The 21,266-nt window shown below is 37.7% G+C and overlaps 1 protein-coding gene across 2 annotated transcripts in view; it reads left to right on the top strand.

Annotated features, from left to right (window-relative positions):
• Positions 1-7,843: 7,843 nt before the first annotated feature.
• The window catches only part of ODAD2 (outer dynein arm docking complex subunit 2), a 91,333-nt gene continuing 77,910 nt past the window's right edge, over positions 7,844-21,266 (top strand). The window contains exons 1-9 of one of the 2 annotated variants that reach the window (XM_075706126.1): positions 7,844-8,067; positions 10,399-10,556; positions 11,898-12,093; positions 12,668-12,774; positions 13,224-13,360; positions 14,380-14,496; positions 17,370-17,590; positions 19,317-19,454; positions 19,662-19,806. In XM_075706126.1, the coding sequence (XP_075562241.1) occupies positions 7,844-8,067; positions 10,399-10,556; positions 11,898-12,093; positions 12,668-12,774; positions 13,224-13,360; positions 14,380-14,496; positions 17,370-17,590; positions 19,317-19,454; positions 19,662-19,806 (1,443 nt within the window). The remainder of the gene's footprint in view (positions 8,068-10,398; positions 10,557-11,897; positions 12,094-12,667; positions 12,775-13,223; positions 13,361-14,379; positions 14,497-17,369; positions 17,591-19,316; positions 19,455-19,661; positions 19,807-21,266) is intronic. The other variant, XM_075706127.1, reaches the window with a different exon arrangement.

A 21,266-nucleotide genomic window follows, 5' to 3' on the forward strand; every position in this document is an offset into this window, starting at 1 on the left:
TGGATTTTTTTATTATTATTATTTTTATGTTACTTTTCATAAAAACTATGCAGGGAATTACCCAGAATTACTATTGGTGATTGCCTAACTAGTGAAATGGGGCTAGCACAGTAATAACTGGCAGCTGAATACCTGAAAAGAAAAGGATTTAAAATTCTCTTTAACTATGTAGTGTCTTTTGCATGTTTGTATTAGCACCAAGTGTGAGAATCCAGTCTTCATGAAAGAGCCAAACTCTCTTTCCTGATTATTATCACCAAGTTACAGTCCAAAATACTTCCCACCAATACCTCTCATTTTCACTCTAGGAAAAGAAATCCATAAATGGAGACTACTTATGACATTCTATTTCTAATTTTAAAACGATCTCCCTTTCACACTCCCACCCCGAAACAAACAGCCCAATCCTTTCTCCCTTTTTCTCCTTGAAAAAGGAGGCAATTTTTAGAAACCGCTAGGAAAGCAAAAGGTATTTGGGCATGTCAGTAGCATTCACTTGCAGAGGGTTTATGTTTGAAAGCTAAAAACACTGTCTTCAATCACAGTACAAGACATTATATTTTAATATCAAGTTATTTCAAATGTCTAGCACCACATGCTAAACATATAGCTAATAAGTGTAGCTGGCAATTTTTCTTCCTACATTTTAAAATAATTCTCCATTTTTTGTTTTACTAGCCAACAAGTCAAAACCTTTTCTAAATTGCAGAGGTGGAAAGTGGTTCTGGATACCCCTGACTTAGAGTAAGGTGCTCTAATTTGCAGGGTTACCACTTTGTCCATTCCACTTGGCACATGCTATTTTGGATAAATATTCTGTTGGTTTTGTTTTGTTTTGTTTTGTTTTAATTTAGTGTCTACTACTTTGGAGAAAAATATCACTGTCAAAGTTCCACTGATTTTCAAAATATAAATTAGAATGCCTGATTTACATTGAAGCCTTAAAAAGCGTCTGTATCTTCCTGATGGCTGTACAGACACTGTATTAGCTTTGTAGTTATAATTCACTCATAAAACTAATTCAACTCACCAATGAGCAAGTTTTAAGAGACATTCTATAGCTTCTATGAATAATGAATTTCTCTACTATTCAGGTGAGAATAATTAACTAGTTCTAGAAAAAGCATTTTATATAAACATCAAAATGCATAGATATTCTTTCTCCCTGGAAAAATATAAGCAAAATATAAATGTTTTATGCAGGGAAGAATCAATGAGAAATATAAAGAGAATCAGCCATTAATCCTTTCTGTGTGTAAGGGGTTGTACCAGTACATGAACAAATTAAGGTGGCTAATGGAGTCAACACTTTGGTGACTCCTCCTGTAAAAGTCAGCATTTTAAAACAATTCAAAATTTATTCATACACTTAAATAACTCTACTCCAGCGTGTCTTTCTCTGAAGCTTTCTCTTTCAGTGTTATTATGTACACATATTTTAATAGCAGAAATTTCAAGACAAAATATTACATGAAGAGGGATTTGAGGTTGAAGATGCAGAAAGATAATGTAGGAATTAAAAAGAAAAATCCTTTAATATAATTATCCCCCACTAAAGCACTACAAACCCAGGAAAAACAGCCTAAGTTTCACTGAAAAGATATCCCACCATGTTAAGGCCCCTGATAACCTGACTTGTATCTTGTTCTGATGCTACAAAGGAAACATATGAATGAATTTACTATGTCTTTAAAAATCATAGTCTTCTAACCTGGTACTGCAAGTACTGTTATGACATAGTCACAGTCATCTGGTTACTACACCATACTGATTATTTCTTCCAAATTATACTCAGAAATACTCAAAAGACCTCAGCAGTAGTAAACAGAAACGAACAAAAGGCAATAAACAACCATCTACACATAGAGGGAAGCACAGTCTAGTAACACAGTTCATATTCTGAAATATTATATTCTTTACTGATTAAAAACTTACTAAATCACTTTCAGTCTTGGACTGTAAACCATGATTCCCATCTGGAATCCATTTCTAAAAAAGAACAGCAGAATCTCTGTTATTGTCATTGTTCAGAAAATAACTATCCAGATATCGTTCATCTATAACTTACTAACCAAAATATTGTCCTGCTTTATTTTCCTTGAAGATTTTTGAAGTAACTGTCTCTTTGCCAGACACCCATACACAACATCGCATACCTCTTTGTCCCTTGCATTGAGTCCCATTTGAAAAATGGTCTTTTCTATTTTTTAATTCCTAGGGCCAAGTCAGTGTATTGCACAATGTCAAATCTTTAAAAAAATCTCACTTCCGATCATTTGGCATTTTTGAAGCATAATTACTCAGAAAACAAGAGGTAAGTAGGAGATCACAACACAGAAATCAGAGACTCAGTGAAAAAAGAGTAGTCATTTGCTTTTTAAGGACTGGGTTTTGAACATTGCTTTCCATAAAATGGTGCTTAAAGAAAAGACATCAACAGATTCATCACGTTCTCTCCCTCTTTTCACATTTTCATTTAGGTCGCCTCTTGAGCTGAAACCTGGCCTTTCCACAAAACACTACTCCCTAATTGAAAAAAAAAACCAAAACAACCAAACCACCAAACCCAAAAAACTAACAATAGGTTACAAGAAATTAAGATGCATAAAAATGCTTATTAATAACTCTAAGCACCTAAATATTGTATTTGTACTGATACAAAATGAAATAAATGCAGTACAACTGGATTTTTTATTTCTCTAGCTAAGCCCCTTTCACCAAAACAGTAGGACTTTGGTTTGGTTTGTGAATGCCAAAAATATGTAAATTTTGCAACAAAAGCAAGCTAATGAACAATGAAAGGGAATCTACAAATATTTTGTTTTCTCCTGATTTTCAACTTGTCTGACAAACTGCCCATGAAGTTGACCAGCTGAACTGCTATTTAACAGAAGGAATAGCTGGTATTATTTACCTTGAATGGCTTTTTTATTTTATGTAAGCTTCTACAACTGATTTTTACAACTGGTATTACTGTTCTACTTTAACAGTAATAATCTACACCCTATTCTACAATAATGTGAGGAAAAATATACAAGAAAAATTCCTCACACATTCTGGCTGCAACTTTTAGATTGTAAAAAAAATTTCCAATTGCCCTTCTCTCCATGTTAACAAATTTTTCATATTACCCATTTCTTTGTGCCAGTAACAAATGATCTCATCTTTGACTATGCTCAGGCAAACATTTCACCTACTGTTTTATAAAATGTCTTTTACATTAAAATGTAAAAATAACTTACAGTAAAAGTCACTAGTACATAAATGTACTACTACTGATTCATAGAATTAGCCAAACATGGAGCAAATGCCATCTCTGGGTGGACCCAGTTCCTGAGTAAGCTGCTTTTGAGAATACACTTCGACTTCATTGCCTGCAAGTTTTTGCACGCTGATTTTGAGTCACCAAGAGAATACTTTCATAATTTTTTAAGTGATTACTTAACACTTCAGCTTTCAGACAAAATTTTCTAAGATATCCATTTATACTCTTGTGCTAGGAGGTATTAATAGCATTGATCAATCAATCTGGTAAAACCTAAAGGTGGTATTAAATATCCTCCAGTCTGGCTAAGTGAGGGAGTTCCTAAGTGTTTATTTTTTAGTGATAGCTGATGTAAGAAGGCATGACTTCTTGTCGTCCAGCAAGAGAAGCCTGAACACAACCAAGGGAATCACCCAGAACTTAACTACCAATGCAATAACTGCAGCAATGACTTGCTAGAGCCAGTATGTATCTGAAAACATGCAAAAGACTATAGAGCACAGAAACTGTGAGCAGACAGCAGGAACAGAAATAGTTCATATCACATAGGGGAATGAGTGAAGAGTTTTGGTACTGAAGAATGCGGTTCCCAGAACTCAGCAAGGTGTAGGGCAGGCATGGCAGAGTACTTGCGTGTGAACAGGCACCACCCGGCAGTCCCTGCACCCACAAACTCTGCCCTAGGCTCCCTAACCTTCTCATCTGACTTGTAGGTCGGGGAAAGAATTCATGAGCAGCAAAAGTAATGAGATGTGATTTCTTATGGAGCTCTGTGCTTTGTCCTTTCACCTTCTGCTGTCCACCTTCTCCATAAAACACCCACTGGGCAAGGCTGAGGTTACTCATGTTCTAATTAGCCAACATGGTAATAGCAAAATACTTGGCTGGCTGGTTGATGCAGACTGTGATCTGCAGTTCATATGCCTGCCTCTACCTCAGCAGGGGCATTAATTTTCCTTTCCCCTCCATTCAACTACCTTACATTTTACAAAACTTGTAGGAGCTTAACTATTTCCAAGACCACAACCTGCTGTGAAATATGCTACAAATTTGCTATCAGGTTCAAAAATTACTTTGGAAAGAGGAAGAGGATGGGGACCAAAAGATAGAGATTGTGTGCTATAAATATTTTTTTCTTTAGAAAAGGAATTTCATTTTATAAGGGCAAACTGCAATACTATATGCTTAAATCCTGCAGAAAGCTACAAACTCAACAGTTGAAAATAAAAGTAATGGATTAAAAATTGGTTGTATTATTCAATTGCAAGGTGACAACAATCCTTAATAGAATCTGGAAAACAAATGCAATCCTAGAATGTAGTAAATGAGGAACTATTGTAAAGGGTCCTGGTGAAAACTCCTTAGAAATAGTGTCAAATCTAATTAAAAAAAACAAGCTCAGACTGGAACACAGGCAAACGGGATACAAAGGTGGTAAGAGACATTACAAACTTGCTTGCTGAGACTAGAGGAACTAAGCTTGTTTAGCCTAGCAAAGTGAAGTCTAAGAGAAAATATTCTAACTCAGAAACTGGGTGTAAAATCTAAGGAGGAAAAGTAGCCGCTGAAAATAAGGTAAAGGACCAGTGTTGGTGCAAGAACAAATAGACACAAACTAGTCATACAAATTGAGGTTAGGAGTTAAATCAGATGGTTTCTAGGCTTCAGAATAGTTAGCCGTCTTGCTATGAGTACAGCTGAGCTACAAACTCAGTATTTGCCTGCCACAAAGAAGAAAGGTGAGAAGCACCTCCAACCTCTAGACCATCCATAGCCCTTTAGCTTCCAATACCAGATCCCAGCAGCATTCCTCATTACTGGCTTGCAGGACATGTTCTGCTTTTTCATTTTTTTGACTTACCTGTCCCCACAGGAAGTTCTACTGGTAACTAAGCCTAAGCTAGTTAGTGAAGCTCCTTTTATAGCCAGTAGAGATGCATACTCTTTGAGGGCAAATCATCCCATTTATCTTAGCCACTGAAACATCTTTCTTTCTTGCTGTTCAGTGGAACAGAGTGATCACATTTAGGAATTCTATTTCTTACTCCACCGACTTCTTGCTTAAAATACTCAGCTCTGTGTGAAAACTCACTGTCTTCACGCCCCACCACCCATGGTAGATCATACTTTTACTCTCTGTCACATTTTGCTGTTTGCACCTTCTGCCCATCAAATTCAACTTTTAAATGGTCATTATTTCAGTAAAAAGAAGAAATTTAATCCTTCTGGAAATGTCTTCATACATAGTATTCCATAAAGAAAAGAAATTGCATTAAGTCTTTAGCCAGGCTTTTTACTAAAAATGCTCTTTCATTTTCACCTAATCAAATGATTCATTTTCTATCTTCTCAAAGTTATGCCGTGAAACAAGAAAAGCCAATGCTATTCTTAAGTCATTATTGTGTAGACTGCATGTACTTATCCATAGTTACTGCTTGGAAGTTTCGGTAAGTAAAATGTATATGGACAATCATCTCAGTGAAAAAAATGTATTAATCCCACACTGTTATTCTTTGAGATACATCCCACATACATTCCATGACCTTCCTCATTATTAGAAGTTTCTTACCCAGCTGAGCTCTGAGTTGGTAAAATAACTCTTGGCTACATTAACTCTATGTTGTTGGGACAGCTGGTTACTTCTGTTGGACTGCCCTTGAAAGGATTATTTTCCCAAGCCTTCGGAAGGATACGTTATACTGGAAAGCTTCCTAAACTCAGCTGGTGTGCAACAAGTAACCATTCCTTCCTAGCTCAAATCTAAGCCCATTTTTATCATCTGACAGGTATTTTGGCAGACCCAGATAATGAAACTGGGGGTGATTTACAGGTGGGAAGTCAGGGAAAACAGTTCTTATCCGCCCAGTGGTACAAAAGAGGTGGCAGGCAGGGGAGAGTGGAAGAGCAGCTTAAAAATTTATCCAGAACGATAGCTCATTCACATTATCAATCTACAATATGACTGGGGAAATAATACTAATTTCCATTCTGCGTTTGGGGTGCTTTATGTGCATGTTTACAGCGTTGCGTTGCCCTCAATACATGAAAGGACTTTTATTCATTGGCACTGTCCACACATATTTCCTTTACTTCTTTCAAGAAACACTAATTTCACATTGCACGTTCCTCAACAAAAAGCATTTCAAGCATAATCTGTCACACTGCCTCAAGAACTAAGAGTGGTCAATGTTAACGTTATTCATTAAAGCTGTTTTCTTGTAGTGACTGAAAGCTAGTGAAAGGTTTAGCTTACACTGGCTGAATTCCAGCTAATTCAGGTATTTAGCGGCCTTCGTTTAAACTCTGGTGTAAAGTAACTTTAATCACGGCATTATTCAATTCCACACCAAAAACATATAGCCTGTTTTAGTATTTTAAATGTAGCTCCTCTTACCTTCTAAGGAGAAGCCCCACGCCGCCCCCCCCACCCTGCCCACAGGCCCCCGGGGTAGCGCGGGCGCCGCAAGCCTGGCCCCTCTGTTGGCCCCCAGCCCCCGTTCCCAATTCCGACCCGTGTGCTTTCCGTAGGGCAAGCCCCCTGAAGGTGCCCCTGCCCCGGCGTAGGGCAAGCCCCCTGAAGGTGCCCCTGCCCCAGCACCACCCGCTTCTGAGGGACACTGTGGGCAACGGAGCGCCGCGGCGGCAGCAACCAGCCCTCGCACGCATCCACCTGCTCTCCGGGGTTCGCCACCTCCGGCCTGCCCCTCAGGCGACCGCCCTGCGGGGCCTGCAGGCGCGGAGGCGGCAGCCCGGGGTCAGCGGCCCTTTCCCGCCGCCGGTGTTTACCCGCCTCTCCCGGTAACGGCTGCCGCCGGGCCCCGTCCCCATAGCAACGCCGCCGGCCGCGGCCCGAGCGGCGATGGCGGGGTCCGGCGCGGCTCAGCCGGGGCAAGGTATGGGGGCGAGCGGAGCGGGGCGGCCATCCGTCGGGCTCCCTGCGTCCCCGGGGGGGCTCCGCGCTGCTGCCGGGGTCCGGGATCCCTCCCGCCTCCTGGGGGCAGCCCTGAGGCCAGCCTCCGCCCCGGGCACGCCGCCGTGCCGGCCGCCCCGGCCTGCCCTCAGGAGCGGGGCCTCCCCGCGCCCGTCTCGCCTCGGTGGCTCTCGGCCCCTCCAGGCTTGACGGGCGGGGCTGTCACCCCGCTTGTTCCTCCATTTCAGGCAAATGACTGGGGGGTGTCATTGTTGGGGCCTGGGTGTGACTGACCCCCTGCACAGAGGGTTTTTAAGAGTGCCCTCAACCTTACAAGGAGAACCCGAGAGCCTTTTGTTACAGCCGTAATGGAGACCTAATGCTGTCAGCTGAGTTTCTAATAGCACCGGGAATTAATTAATCAAGATTAAAAAAACTGTGTTTTCACCAGATTTCCCCATTTCTTTAAAAATATTTGCGAGTTCTCTTCTATTTCCCCTTCTCCACTAGGAGATTTAAACAAGTTAAAAGAATCTAATCATTCATAGATATATTTATTTCAAATTATAGCATCCACAGCGTATTGCATTTATGATGTCAGAGCTCAGTTTGGTCATTCTCTGGCTATTTCTTTGCTAAGGTGTACGTCTTTGATACTAGTTGAGACCATGGGAGTGGCACTGGCAAGAGCGGCTCAGTGGACTGCTGCTGGTTCTGGAACTGGCACACTCGAAATCACCCCTTTGAACGAATCTCTTTTAAATCAAATTATTAAGTTTGTGGAGGACTTCAGCGCTAGACATCCTCGGGAAGCAGCATTTGTCTTCAGAGAGCCCCTTGAGTGGAAAACGCGATTGGGCTGTTCAGTATTTGAAGAGGGTTATGAGATCAAGTAAGTCTGAATTGCAGTGTGTTTGGAAGCAAAACTGTGCTCATTTAGCATAAAGAAAACCTTTGGGAGGCTGAAATGGGTGGGGCTCTTTCTAATATATATTGAAGATTTTGAATTAATATTTGTAGGTATTTTTGAGAGTTTGAGACTATTCTATCTCGGCGATCATACAGACCTGTTTAGTTAGTGATTTATACAACTTGCACTGTGTAAGACGTTTTACAACGTGTGTCTAACAGTGATTAACCCTGTGTTTTCTGTTAGTGTTAGGAGTGGCTCCTGTGTGGTGAGTTGACCTGGTTGGATGCCAGATGCCCACCAACCCACTCTATCACTCCCCTCCTCAGCAGAACAGTGGGAGAAAAATACAACAAAAGGCTCTTGGGTCAATAGAAGGACAGGGAGATCACTCACCTGTTACTGTCACAGGCAAAACAGACTTGACTCAGGGAAATTAGTTTTTCTTGACAACCAAAAGTCAGAGTAGGATAATGAGAAATAAACCCAAATCTTAAAACACCTTCCGCCCACCCTTTCCTTCTTCCCAGGCTCAACTTCACTCCCAATTTTCTCTACCTCCTCCTGCACACCAGTGCAGGGGGACAGGGAATGGGGGTTGTGGTCAGTTCGTCACATGTCTCTGCTGCTCCTTCCTCCTCAGGGGAGGACTCCTCACACTCTTCCCGTGCTCCAGCATGGGGTCCCTCCCACAGCAGACAGTCCTCCATGAACTTCTCCAACGTGGGTCCTTCCCACGGGCTACAGTTCTTCACGAACTGCTGCAATGTGGGTCCCTCCCACGGGGTGCAGCCCTTCAGGAGCAGACTGCTCCAGCGTGGGTCCCCCACAGGGTCACAAGCCCTGCCAGCAAACCTGCTCCAGCCTGGGCTCCTCTCTCCATGGGTCCACGGGTCCTGCCAGGAGCCTGCTCCAGCACGGGCTTCCCACGGGGTCACAGCCTCCTTTGGGCACATCCCCCTGCTCCGGCGTGGGCTCCTCCCCGGGTGCAGGTGGATCTCTGCTCCCCCGTGGGCCTCCATGGGTGCAGGGGCACAGCTGCCTCACCAGGGGCTGCACCAGGGGCTGCAGGGGAATCTCTGCTGCAGTGCCTGGAGCACCTCCTGCCCTCCTGCTTCACTATCTTGGTGTCTGCAGAGTTATTCCTCTCACATATGCTCACTCCAATCTCTGGCTGCAGTTGTGCCCATTCCCCCCCCCCCTTTCTTAAATATGTTATCCCAGAGGTGCTGCCACTGTCGCTGATGGGCTCGGCCTTGGCCAGTGGTGGATCTGTCCTGGAGCCGGCTAGCATTGGCTCTGTCGGACATGGGGAAAGCTTCTGGCAGCTTCTCACAGAAGCCATCCCTGTATCCCCCAACTACCAAAACCTTGCCATGCAAACGCAATACACTCCTGATTAAGCATAGATGTTTTACTGCTGTTATTGAGGAGGATTAACAAGCACAGTCTTGCATTACAGCTTCTTTGTGAACAGCGGTCTCCAAATTCTAAGTAGGCAGTTTTGATATATTAACATGGTTTCAGTCTTAATCAAAATAGCAGTTATACTGCTGTAGCTTACTTATCAAATATTCTAACAGTTCTTTCAGCATTTGAAAATTAGTGCTGAAAAAAATAAGGATAATCGAGAGGTTTATGCTTCTTTTTTAATTGAGTGCTGACTGATTTTGCATTGATACCTAACACTTATACAACAGTAACTCGGTTTAATTTTTGTGATTCTTTGAACAATGACATAGCAAGGTGCCATGGATGTGCAAAATTATTTTTCTTGGCTAAATCACAAAGCTACTGGAGAATTTTCAGAGTTTTCCTTGATAAGTTGTCAAATTCAGGTTCTGTTTAGGTATCGCTGTAGAAATACCCTAATTCTGAGAAAACATTTTATTCCCTTCCACCACAAAGTTCTTTCCAAACAGAAATATACATTTATATAATTTTAAGTCAGTTGTCATTTATGAACCTAATAGTCAGAAAATCACTCAGCAGACTTGTAGAAGGAACATGCAGAATACGAGTGAATATTTTGTGAGGCCAAAGAGCAGGTGTGACCAGTCCTGTAAGAATATTTTTTCACAGTTCAGCCTGTCAAAAGTCTATTTAAAGATGTTGCCAAGGTAAAGCAAATGATTTACAGATGTCTGATTTGCAGTGAATAAATTGGTTTGCCTCGGAAGTTTTCTGAAATACAGTTTAAAGAAATTGTATATGCTTTATCATGTGAAGCTTGAATAACATTCAAGATTCTTCTCTAAAATTTGCTGTTTATTAAAGTTCTTATTTTAAAAATATATCATTTATTTTTTCTAGTGAAGCAACTGTTCAGTCTGAAGCCAAAGGTAAAGATGGCCAACCATTGCTTCTCCTCACGGCATCAACTCTCAGAGTTCGCAGTTTTGACCAGCTGTCCTGTTTGCTACAAATTGCTATGGAAGAAAAGTTAAAGGAAGCACAGGCATGCCTTGAAGGTTTCCTTTCTTCTTTTTTTTCATCTTTCCTCTCTCTTAAGAAGTATGTCTTCTCCTTCAGTTCATGTTTATGAAATGTGAAGAAAGGCATGCCTTCATTTTAAGTATGTAAGAAGGTGGTGATTCATGAATGTGGCTAAAGGTGCTGATCCAGAACTTAGTGAAGTTTCTATTTCTTCTTTATTTTCACAGAAATCAATAACAGAGAAATCTGGAATAAAGTTAAAATAAAACTCTGGAATCTCATATACAAATTCATGTATACTGAGTAATACCGCAGCTATTGCAACAGAGAGTAGGTTTCAATTTCTGAAAAAGAATGTCTTATCTGAGGCTAATAGCAGTTTTTCCTGTGTTAGTAGTTTAATCCTCTTTTAAAATGTGACATCCTTAAAAAATAGCCAAAGAAAAACTTACATGCTTAAGGCATTCTTACCTGCACAAGGTTCACAGTGAGCACTTCCAGCTCATTCTCACAATGTTTTTTAAAATACAGGTATAAGTACTTTTAGTGTGTCATATTCAAGTCCTAAATTTTCAAACTGATAAGAAGACCTCGTCATATGCTAAGCTGGATATCCTCCTCTCATTGGAGGTAGAAGAGATCAATAATATTCTTTGGTAATATTAGTAAAAATTGCATCTGCAGTACTAAAATACAAATGCTCATACTGGCTAAAACTTCATCTAATGTAGCGTCCTGTCACTTACAGTGATTAACCATGAATAATAGGGAAGAATAACATGGACAGGGTGTCATGCAGAGGCGTTCACAGATGCATGGGACTTCATTTGCAGGAACAGTGACGTGTTTTTGTAAAACCCGTTGACATGCAGCTATGTCACTGTTTACCAAAAAGAACAGCTGGCACAGCTGAGGAAGTAATGGGGCCATTGGGAATGCTCCTAGAAAGCTTTAAAGATGTTCTTTAACATTAAATCATATTTCCAAAGCGATCAATTTTCAGTGAGTTAAACCCATTGATTTCCTGTTTTGGTGATCAGACAGGCATATTTTCTGGAAAGAGGGCTGTTGATAAAGGGAACTATTTAATATTCACCTCTTGGTCAAGTGAATCTTAATCTTTGTTGTGAAAAGCAGTTTTGTTATGAAAAATTTTTTTCTTCTTAAAGTTTTCGTACTTCTAAAAGTGCATTTCAGATTACAAGAGGGATATAAAAAATACATCATACAGTAATATTTGATGAATAACTGTGCACATTATTAGAGTTCTTATTGTAAATTAATAGCATCAAAATTCTTCAGCAATTGAGATAAAAAGTGTTTGTCTTGCCTAATCATTTTTAACATAGTATCACATTATATGATTTTGTTTACAGCTAACAGAGATCCTATAGTGAAAATTCTTGGCCCTGAGTATGGGACTGTTGAAGGAGAAGATATGTTCATGTTGAATTTACTTGACAAAGTGAAAAAAGATGATGACCCTGAAACAGAGATGAAAATGAAAATCTTTCTTCTTCTTCATCAGCTGGATTTACAACTGCTTAATAATTCTTTGAAACACATTTCACAGTAAGTACATTTCAAATGGAAGCTAAGCATGTCAACCAGTGCATTTTTTTTGTTTTGTTGTTAAATCAGATTGGTTTCAACCCACAACATGTGCTTTTGGTGTGACATAAAGAAATCTATTGAAATAACTTTCACTATTCACTCAGCTATTGAAAAAACATTTTTTTCCTGAAGATTTTGCTGTAGGTGTGGGTATGCAAGTGTGTGCCCATGAGTGTGGTTTTTTTTGTTGCATATGTTTTGTGTTTGGTAGCAAATTGAAGTCATTTGTACAAACAACTAAGTTATGGTTAAATATTTTCAAGGAAATGTTTACTTCTTCATGGAAGCGTATTAAGTATTATATTGAGTCTGTTTCGTAGTTACAAGGACTTCATATTAGCTATGGAACTAAAATTTCACGAAACTAACAGATAAAATTAAGAAAAACAATGGGAGATGACCCATTTCCAGATTTTTGTTGCTACTATTAAGACTCAATATAAAAGAAAAAAATCATGTAATATTATCTTCTAATTTCTCTGAGTACATCCTTTTGATGAATACATTTTAGACCATTTTCTATTCGTTGCAGAGACGTAAGACTAAATCCAGCTGCTATAAATAATGAAGTGAATCTTCTCAAGAATTTCTCTGGGAAAGGAGAAGATACAGTACTGGAATCACTGGAATATACATCAGGTTCAAATCTGATCATATTTCACGTTTCTATATACCTTTATTAAAGTACTTGACTCCTGTGTGAAATTCAATAAGTTAATTTCAGTAATAAAATGTTTATTTCTACTTTAAAGTTATAAAGTAAAATAGAAAGTATTTTCAGATATGGCATGCTGTTCTTCAGCCTTTAGTTATAGAAATAATCTCCAATCATACAAATTTCTTCAGTGGAGGTAGAGGAAGTGAACTGAGTCCCTGATCCTGAAATGTGATAAGCACAGTTGCACTTCTTAGTTGTATTGGGCCATGGATCACAGAGCTTTGCATGATTAATTCCTAATGGTGTGAATTCTTAAGAGTAAGGTATTGGTTTTGGAATTTTATTTGTATACATGTTATATTTATCAACAAGCATAACTAATAAAAATACTTTTAAACTGGATAAAAACGCTGATGCTAATTGGTTACAGATTACACATTCTCTAATGGATGCCGAGCTCCACCCTGGAGACAAGTGCATGGAGAAATTTGTTACTTAGTCATCAAACCACATGACACTGATCCTTTGTATGTCACTTGCAGCACAGCAGGAGTTTTTTTAAATGGAGTAAGTAGTAATAAAGGATGCCGTGAATATTTTTATGTGCTAAAATCAATAATCCATCAGGTTTAGGGTACTGGTGTTGAGGCTGTAAGACCTGCAGAGTTAGTTTATCAGTACAGAAGGAGAAGACACAGTAATAAATGTATGCTAGTTTTCCCATATGATTTGAGTGCTTTTTCTGTAAGTTTTATACTAGGAGTGTATTCTGCACTTCATGCTAGCAGTGTTTGTTTAGTCTTTAAATGTGCCCTAACAGTCCTTCACGCTATTCTATTTAAAGGTTTTGTGGGACTAGATTCCTCTCTAGTGCCTCATTGCTCTTGATCTGAGGTGTAATATCATTGTGTGGCTAATATAGCTTGCTTTTGTCTTTTTATAAATGCTAAGCAGTTCTTCCTCCTTTCAGTGGAAGCTTTTTAATAATTATTTATCTCTTTTCTTCTATTTTTCATTTTAGTTACCTCTTTCCTTACAGATTTTATTTAGACATAATAGTCCTTTATGTGTTTTAAGCAGTGACCAGAGCTCTTACATGCATTTTGAAGAGAGACTGACGTCTGTCAGGTGTAACTCCACAAATTGATTTTGTAAGAGTTAAAAAATCCAGGGAAATTTTGGCTTAGCATGTTTGTAATGGATGAAGCTCATAAAGCTCAGGTTCATTCAGGTAACATTATTTTCTGATCCTTTTACACATCTGCTATACTGCACCGGAAGCTCGTATTTACTTAGTTGTTTGCTGTGAGCCATAAATTCTTGTCAGTGGAACTACTCACAGTACAATTAACTGATACTAATTACTTGCAGAATTCTGGGTAAGATCTTTGTTATCTGTTGGGATCCATGGAGATGATCCATGCATCTTTACAAAGCATTATTGAAAATTGATGGACTCTGTGCTGAGCATGAGACTTCTGTACATAATTCATTAGAGTATGACCTCTTTAGCAGTATTTTATGATGCAGATTAAATTACCCATGTGAGGCAATACTATTAATTTTACATTTATTCTTTTTTTAAGGGTGAGCTAAAGGGTAAAGATGACATTGACTATGAAAGAAAAAGTGATGTATATAAAGATATTGTCACCTTTTTAAGGGAGAGATCACCTAGATTTGTAGAAAGTATGTCTAAACAGGTATGTATTTACTGATACTGTGTGTATGTTCTACTTTGTACAAACGTACATTGTACTTTAGTAAGAATTACATTATTACATTATAATTATAATTACATTATAAACTGAAGAACTTTTATGTTCTTTATCAAAGATAAATCTGCGATTAAATGAAGAATTTTAAAGACTCTGAAATGCATTTATTATTTTTCTTTGGATTTGTTTCAGTTTGTACTAAATATGTTCCTTTCCTAAATAGCAAATAATACACTATTTCACGTCTCATTCTATCATACCTTATTATGAGGTTTGATCCAATATGTGAGGTCAGCTTCTAATTTTGCATAAAAAGTTTTGTTCAACTTCTGGTGTCATTCTTTATGGAGCACTGGAAATGTTAAGCAGGAAAATATGATATCCTTACGGAAAAGGTCAACTTTTTATGACAATATTTCTCTGTGATCAAAACCACTTAAATTTTTATCTTCATTCTTTGTAACCCAAATATAAATATTAGCCCAACATTTTTACGAGAACTGTCTGATTTAAATATCAGAGCTGAGACTTAAGCATCCAGCTTACACACTATGTGTTGCTTCAGCCACTGTAAAATGCAAGCGTTTTGGCTTTTATTTAGAGCTCTATATTAGCTAGAATTACATAGTGCCACTACAGTTTTAGTTGTTTCACCACTCCTGATAAAAACTCTTTTTTCAGATTTCTAGTGTGGTTAAAACAGATTAATACCTTGGTGGTAAAATTCATTACAGGCTAAAACCTGTTCAAAAGTTTTATTGTGGTTATTTATATGCAATTTTAATTATTGCAAGAAGGAAGTCATTAACAGGGAAACTTTCTTATCCTTTAGTTCTGATTTTCTGGGATGTAGGGCTGATATATATTTTCTTTGAGGTATAGATATTTGACAGTTCTGAAAGAGCAGAGCATTTCAAGTTGTACACATAAATACAGTAGCTTATATTAACAGTAATGGAATTAAATTTGTAAGTTGTTCTGTTTGAAAGTGCAGTAAGTTCCAAAATGTGTTTTATTTATCCCATAAGCAAGTGTTTTTTTAATGTTCTATCTACATATGGGTTTACATTTCATAAATGTGACAATATATGAATGTTTTTAGACATAATTACTGGTTTAATGTATTTTCAAAGTGATTTGGCTTCATTTCATGGTCATGAAAGGTAAAAAATGGTAATATTTTAATAATTTTTTACAGTTCTAATCCTAAATGTTAATGTAGATTATGTTAACATCAATAATAGAGATAATATACCTTTCCTTACTGGTTTTCTGCTCTTGTAAACATACTGTAGCTATTCCAGAAATGTGTACACTTATTTCATAAAAGTAAATAAATAGAATTTATCCTATTTTCCTTCATTTGTCATATAAATCACTTAGTATTCCCTGACTGTGTAAATAAGTTTATGCTGAAGAGTATAAATTATACCGTTTTAATGGTTTAGGAATATTATATCATATTGCCTTGCTGAAGAGCTGGTTTAGTACATTCTGCAGTCTAAAACTAGACTTTAAACAAGTTAATACTGTAAAGCTGCAGAGCATTTGTATGTGAGGGAAAATCTTCTCTACTCTAGAACTCTGAAAAGCAGAGAAAAGCTGTATTTCCAAGGTTGCCTACATGAAATAAATTATAACTGGAAATAGTTTTGATTTATTTTCTGAGGAGAGGAGAGCTTCAGAAAGCTCATTATGTACACATATATTGCAAACCCAATTAACTGTTATAATATCTTCTTGGCCTTGTTTAAGCTAACATTTAGAATTGCTGTGTTGGCATATAGGGCTGTAGGAAACATACTTTTTAACATGTGCTTAGCTGGTCAAGCTATAGGATCAATTCCCCTGTGATTTGTCTAGTTTATCATGTGTTAAATTGTCTTGTCTAGAGTACATTTTCAGAATGAGAGAATTAGCATGAGTTAGTTTATGGTTAGACAGTTGGGTCAGCAAGCCTGGAGCAGCCGATTCACATCAGGGACTCGTCAAAAACAGACTATACTGTGACAGTCTCCTTAAAACTGCCTTGAATCAGATATGTAAAGGAATGTCTTCACCTATCTGGTAGTGACAGCTGCAATAATAATAGTAAGTAATGATCATATGCTGTCTTTCCTGTAAAAATTGAATATGTTCCAATAGAGAATAAGAGTTGACAAGAGTCCTTTCTGTCCTGGATATTTTTGATCAGCCATGGTACTAGACACAGACAGCTGAAGGATTGGTAGGTGCCACTCATCTCCATTCTTGTGTGTGAGTTGTTCAACAAAGTTTTGTCCTGAGAGACAGAAGATGAAAATACTGAAATGGAATGTGTTTATATTAATTCTAAACTATATCAAATTAAATTACTTGGAACTGAAGTCTAGCAGTTTATCGTAGCCTATTTTCAGTTTTAGGGTTTTGGGGTTTTTTTGTGGGAATTTTTTGTAAATCCTTTATGCAGGGAAATAGTTTTTATATGAATGATCCATTGAACACAGAATGACTGACTTTGCAATTCTAGATCTTAAAACTCATTTGGAATTAGGTTGTACAAAAGTGCTTGTGTCACAAATTATTTAACATATTAGAAATTGAACAACACCCAACATTCAAGTATGTTCAGGAAGTTCCAAATTGAGCTAGTTCATTTATTTCAAAAACTTTAATTTGTATACAGGAACAGCTACTTTCCAGATTAATGTTTCATTCTTTTAAAGGCAATCTGATTTTATCCTTATAATCTAATTCTACATTTAATACATAGAATTTTTAAGCACAGCATTCTGGAATGGTGCTTATAACTTATTGTTTTAATATGCATTATTCATATAGCAATATGACTGACAAACCATGTCTCCTCCTTTTACTAGGAATATATTTTTTTTAAAGAACCAACATATGAGAAGAATTATCAGCATATGGAGGTAGTTGATCCTAAGGTCTCTGGCCAATCCCAGAACCTTTATGATTTTACAGAAAAGAATGTATGTGAGAAAGCGAAAAGTTCTGCAACAAGAAGGAGATCCATTGACAAGAAGAAATTAGAACCATCTATGAAGTGGAAGAATACTGGGCTTTCTGCTTCCCACAGATAAGTAGTTATCTTTATAATTGCATTTTCCTATAGATCTCTCTAAACTATGCTAATGACTGAGCTGCATGTTATAGGTTTGCATTATTATCTTAAGTTAGGAGCAATAAAACAAAATTTGGTACATGTTAATTTCTAAGAAGAGGGTATGGACTACCAAGGAGATTTCTCAGTTTTCTTCTGTCATGCAACAACTTTGATGATGCTATGTCATTTCCACAGCAAGGCAGAGAAATATCTTGCAACCATCTGCAGTACTGGTCCTCCAGGACTGTGATATTATCATATTTTTGGTGTAAAATGCCCTTTAAAGGAAGACAGAGTAGATGATTTAATCTAAACCACACTTTCTGAGGGAGGCAAAAGAGATCCAGGATGAAAAATCAGGATGACTCTGACTTATACTAACAATTTTTAATTATTTCATGTTATATGAGCCACTTTTCTAGCTCTGCTTAGCAACAGTCTTCACTAATGAGATTTTCTCAAAGTTTGGATACCCAAAAATAGAGTATACATATGTTGGATATTGTTGGATTTGTCTTCTGAAATCAGAGCTCCATTCTGATTTCATGTTTCCTGATTTTGTGTTAATGGAGGAAGAATAATATCTGAAGGAAAGGCTTTGATTGCCATCCTACAAAAAAAAAGTCAGTATCTTCTCAAGTCTGCCAATTTGACATGTTGCAAGAAACATTTTAAGGGATTTTAGTTGTGACCTACAGTCATCAGTTAAAAAAATGTGGTTTTCCAGAGACAAGAGCTTGTCTTTTTCCACAGTCATTGTTAGAGAGATGTAGTGAAATTGGCTGTAATTATGAGTAGCATTCTCTTTTATTGTGACTGTGATAGTATGACCAGCCCAGGCTCAAAAGGACATTCTGTTTTCACAACACTGTAAATTAGGGACAAAAAAGTACCAGAGATTGTGCCCAACTAGGCCTAGAAGTCTTCTTGGAATATGAGGAAAGCAAGATATATTGTATTCAGCATGATCAAAGCTATGGAACAGCTCAGTGTGTGGAAGAACTAGGCAGACCAGAACTCTTCTGCCTGGAAAAAAGTTGACTGGGGGACAGTAAGACAGATACAAAAAATCATGACTGGAGATGGTAAATAGGGAACAGGTAGTCACTGGCTGTTCTAATACAAGAATAAAGGGCATCAAATGAAAATGAGCCAGTGAGACCAGTTCAGAATGAAGGGAGAGACTTCTTCATACAACACATGGCTAAGTTCTAAAATTCTTTGCGACAGGATGGTAGAGGCCATTGTTTATGTGAGTTCAAAAAGCAACCAGACACATGAATGGAAGAAAAATCCATCCAAAGCTGCTAATGCAAGGATGATCAGGAGTTCCGTGAATCACAGTTTGCTGAAGAATATTCTGGAAGAAATAATTTCCATGTTCTTCCATTGTTCTTCTGCTGTTACCTAGATAGCTGCTGTTGGTCATGGTTCGAGATGGTATCCTGGGATAAATGGACCTGTGGTCTATCTGCATATACTCATTCTTTGTTCTTGTATCACAGACAGGTCAGGATAATATAATTTTTCTAATATTCCACTATATTATTAAAGCAAAATTAGTCACTTAAGACACAGCATACTTTCTGTTTAATGAAGTTTATTGTGTAGATTCGTAAGCTCCTATGTACTGACATAGTATGTGTCCGACCATAGCTTTTTGCTTCTATGTATATATATAATTTTTTTTTTTTAATAAAACCAAATATTTTAGTGACAAGGCTGCAAAAAAAGGTACTGAAGAAGAAGGGAGAAGTAGTACTGTGTCTCTGCAAATAAAAAAGAAAGCCAGTGGCATGTCTTCTGAATCTGTTAAAATACAACCAGCTTCAAAATGGTATGGGTTACTTAATTTTCTTCCTTCAGTTTTTTAATTTTTATTTTCCGTATCTACAGTAATTATCACCATACTTAGTATTTGGCAATGTCAATTATATTTTTCTAATTCTGTTATTAGGCAGTGTTTTCATACCTGTTTAAAATGTATTTGTTCGTATTAGTTTAGAGCTGTTTAAAATAGGTGATACTGTTTATTTACTTTTAGTAAAACATCAGGCAGGTTTGAAGACATTAGTGAAAGTTCCTCAGAGACTGAGGAAGATGAAGAACAGCCTGTACGCCATCAGGAAGGAAACACCGATTTGCCATCAGAATACTGGGGAATTCAGAAACTTGCAAAATACTTAAAGGTAAATAAGAAGCGTTGATAAATTTTATAAAAAATAAAGCTACGCTTTACCGGCTACATCTGAGGATACCAGACCAGCTCCTCGTCCCTTCCACCTTCCATATGTTTTAGAATAGCCTTGCTATGTAGTATGTTCAGATTGTGGAACTGTGGACTTTCCTATCATGCACCCATTTCTCCTGCATTTTATTTATCTGCTATTTTTGGCTTATATAGACCCTTAGATTAAACCATCTGTTCAGTGTTATTTAAAAGTTAAGATGGTATAATTTCTTTATTAATTATTGGGTTTCTGTTTTGCTTTTTGGGTGAAACTTTCCAAGATATTTCTTTATGTGGATAGTAACTTGCAGGAGTTTTTATTAAAACTGAATAGTTGCCTGAAGTCTTTCATCAACTATGATTAATGCATGACTGAAGTAATTCTAACGTGGTCTTGTGTCTGGATAGATGCTGTTAGTGGACAAGAAAATGTATGATAAACAGGCATCCTCTAAAACAAAAAAAAAGGGGTTTTACGCAGACTTGTTGAAAATCTTTTGGAACCAATAAATATAGATGTTTAGAATTCTGCGTATGTCTGAAACCTGTGAAAAAACCAACAACCCTCTACTATTCTGGAAAACTCTAAAACTAATTATGTTTCTCCCTCAGGAGAAATTCCTTTACAAGTTTGTACTGGAATTTATGTACTGCAAGTTGCTAATAAAAGCGCTGGTTTATTTGTTTTTTTTGACTACAGCGACAGAGTATACACATCCGACTGATAAAATGATGGTGCTGGCATTTGGTACAGCAGAAATACTTGTGATAATAATAAGCAAAGCTTCGGCTCCTTCCAGTCCTTTAAGCACTGTAGAAGAATAACTTAGTCTTTTAAACAGTTTTCAGTGCACTCACACTGCTTGTTCTCAGTTTGTGTATATGGGACCTATGCTAGTGGTTGTAGCCAGAGAGACACAGAAAAGCATGGATAATGCAAGTCTTTCTACAGTTCTCTTTGCCTTATATTTTCTAGGTTGGACCTCTATATTCTTGTCATTTTGGCTATGCTAAAGTAACCCTTTGCAAGTGTAACCTGGTGTAACATTCAGCATGTAACTTGCTCAGCTATTCGCTAATGCTAAACACACTGTATATACATTTTGCATCATACAGTTGTTTCTATTTGCATATAATTACAGTTCAACATGTTGTTTTCAGATCTTTCAATCTACTAATAGCTTGCTTCTGTCTGTCTTATGGACCACCACTTTGTGCTTTTCTGAGAGCTCAGAGAAATAACCATGCTACTTTTTGGTAAAGACCCAAGGTCCTCCTGGAGAGGATACTTGAAATTCATTAGTCTTGATGAACTCCCTGAAATCTTTTCATTGGCCCACCTATGGACCACCCTCTTCACTGACAAGGCTCTTCTCTCCTGGTTGTGTAATTCTCAAACTCCCTTTCCTCTCTAGATCC

Source organism: Pelecanus crispus, chromosome 2 (genome assembly GCF_030463565.1).
Source record: "Pelecanus crispus isolate bPelCri1 chromosome 2, bPelCri1.pri, whole genome shotgun sequence".
In the NCBI taxonomy this organism is placed as follows: Eukaryota; Metazoa; Chordata; class Aves; order Pelecaniformes; family Pelecanidae; genus Pelecanus; species Pelecanus crispus.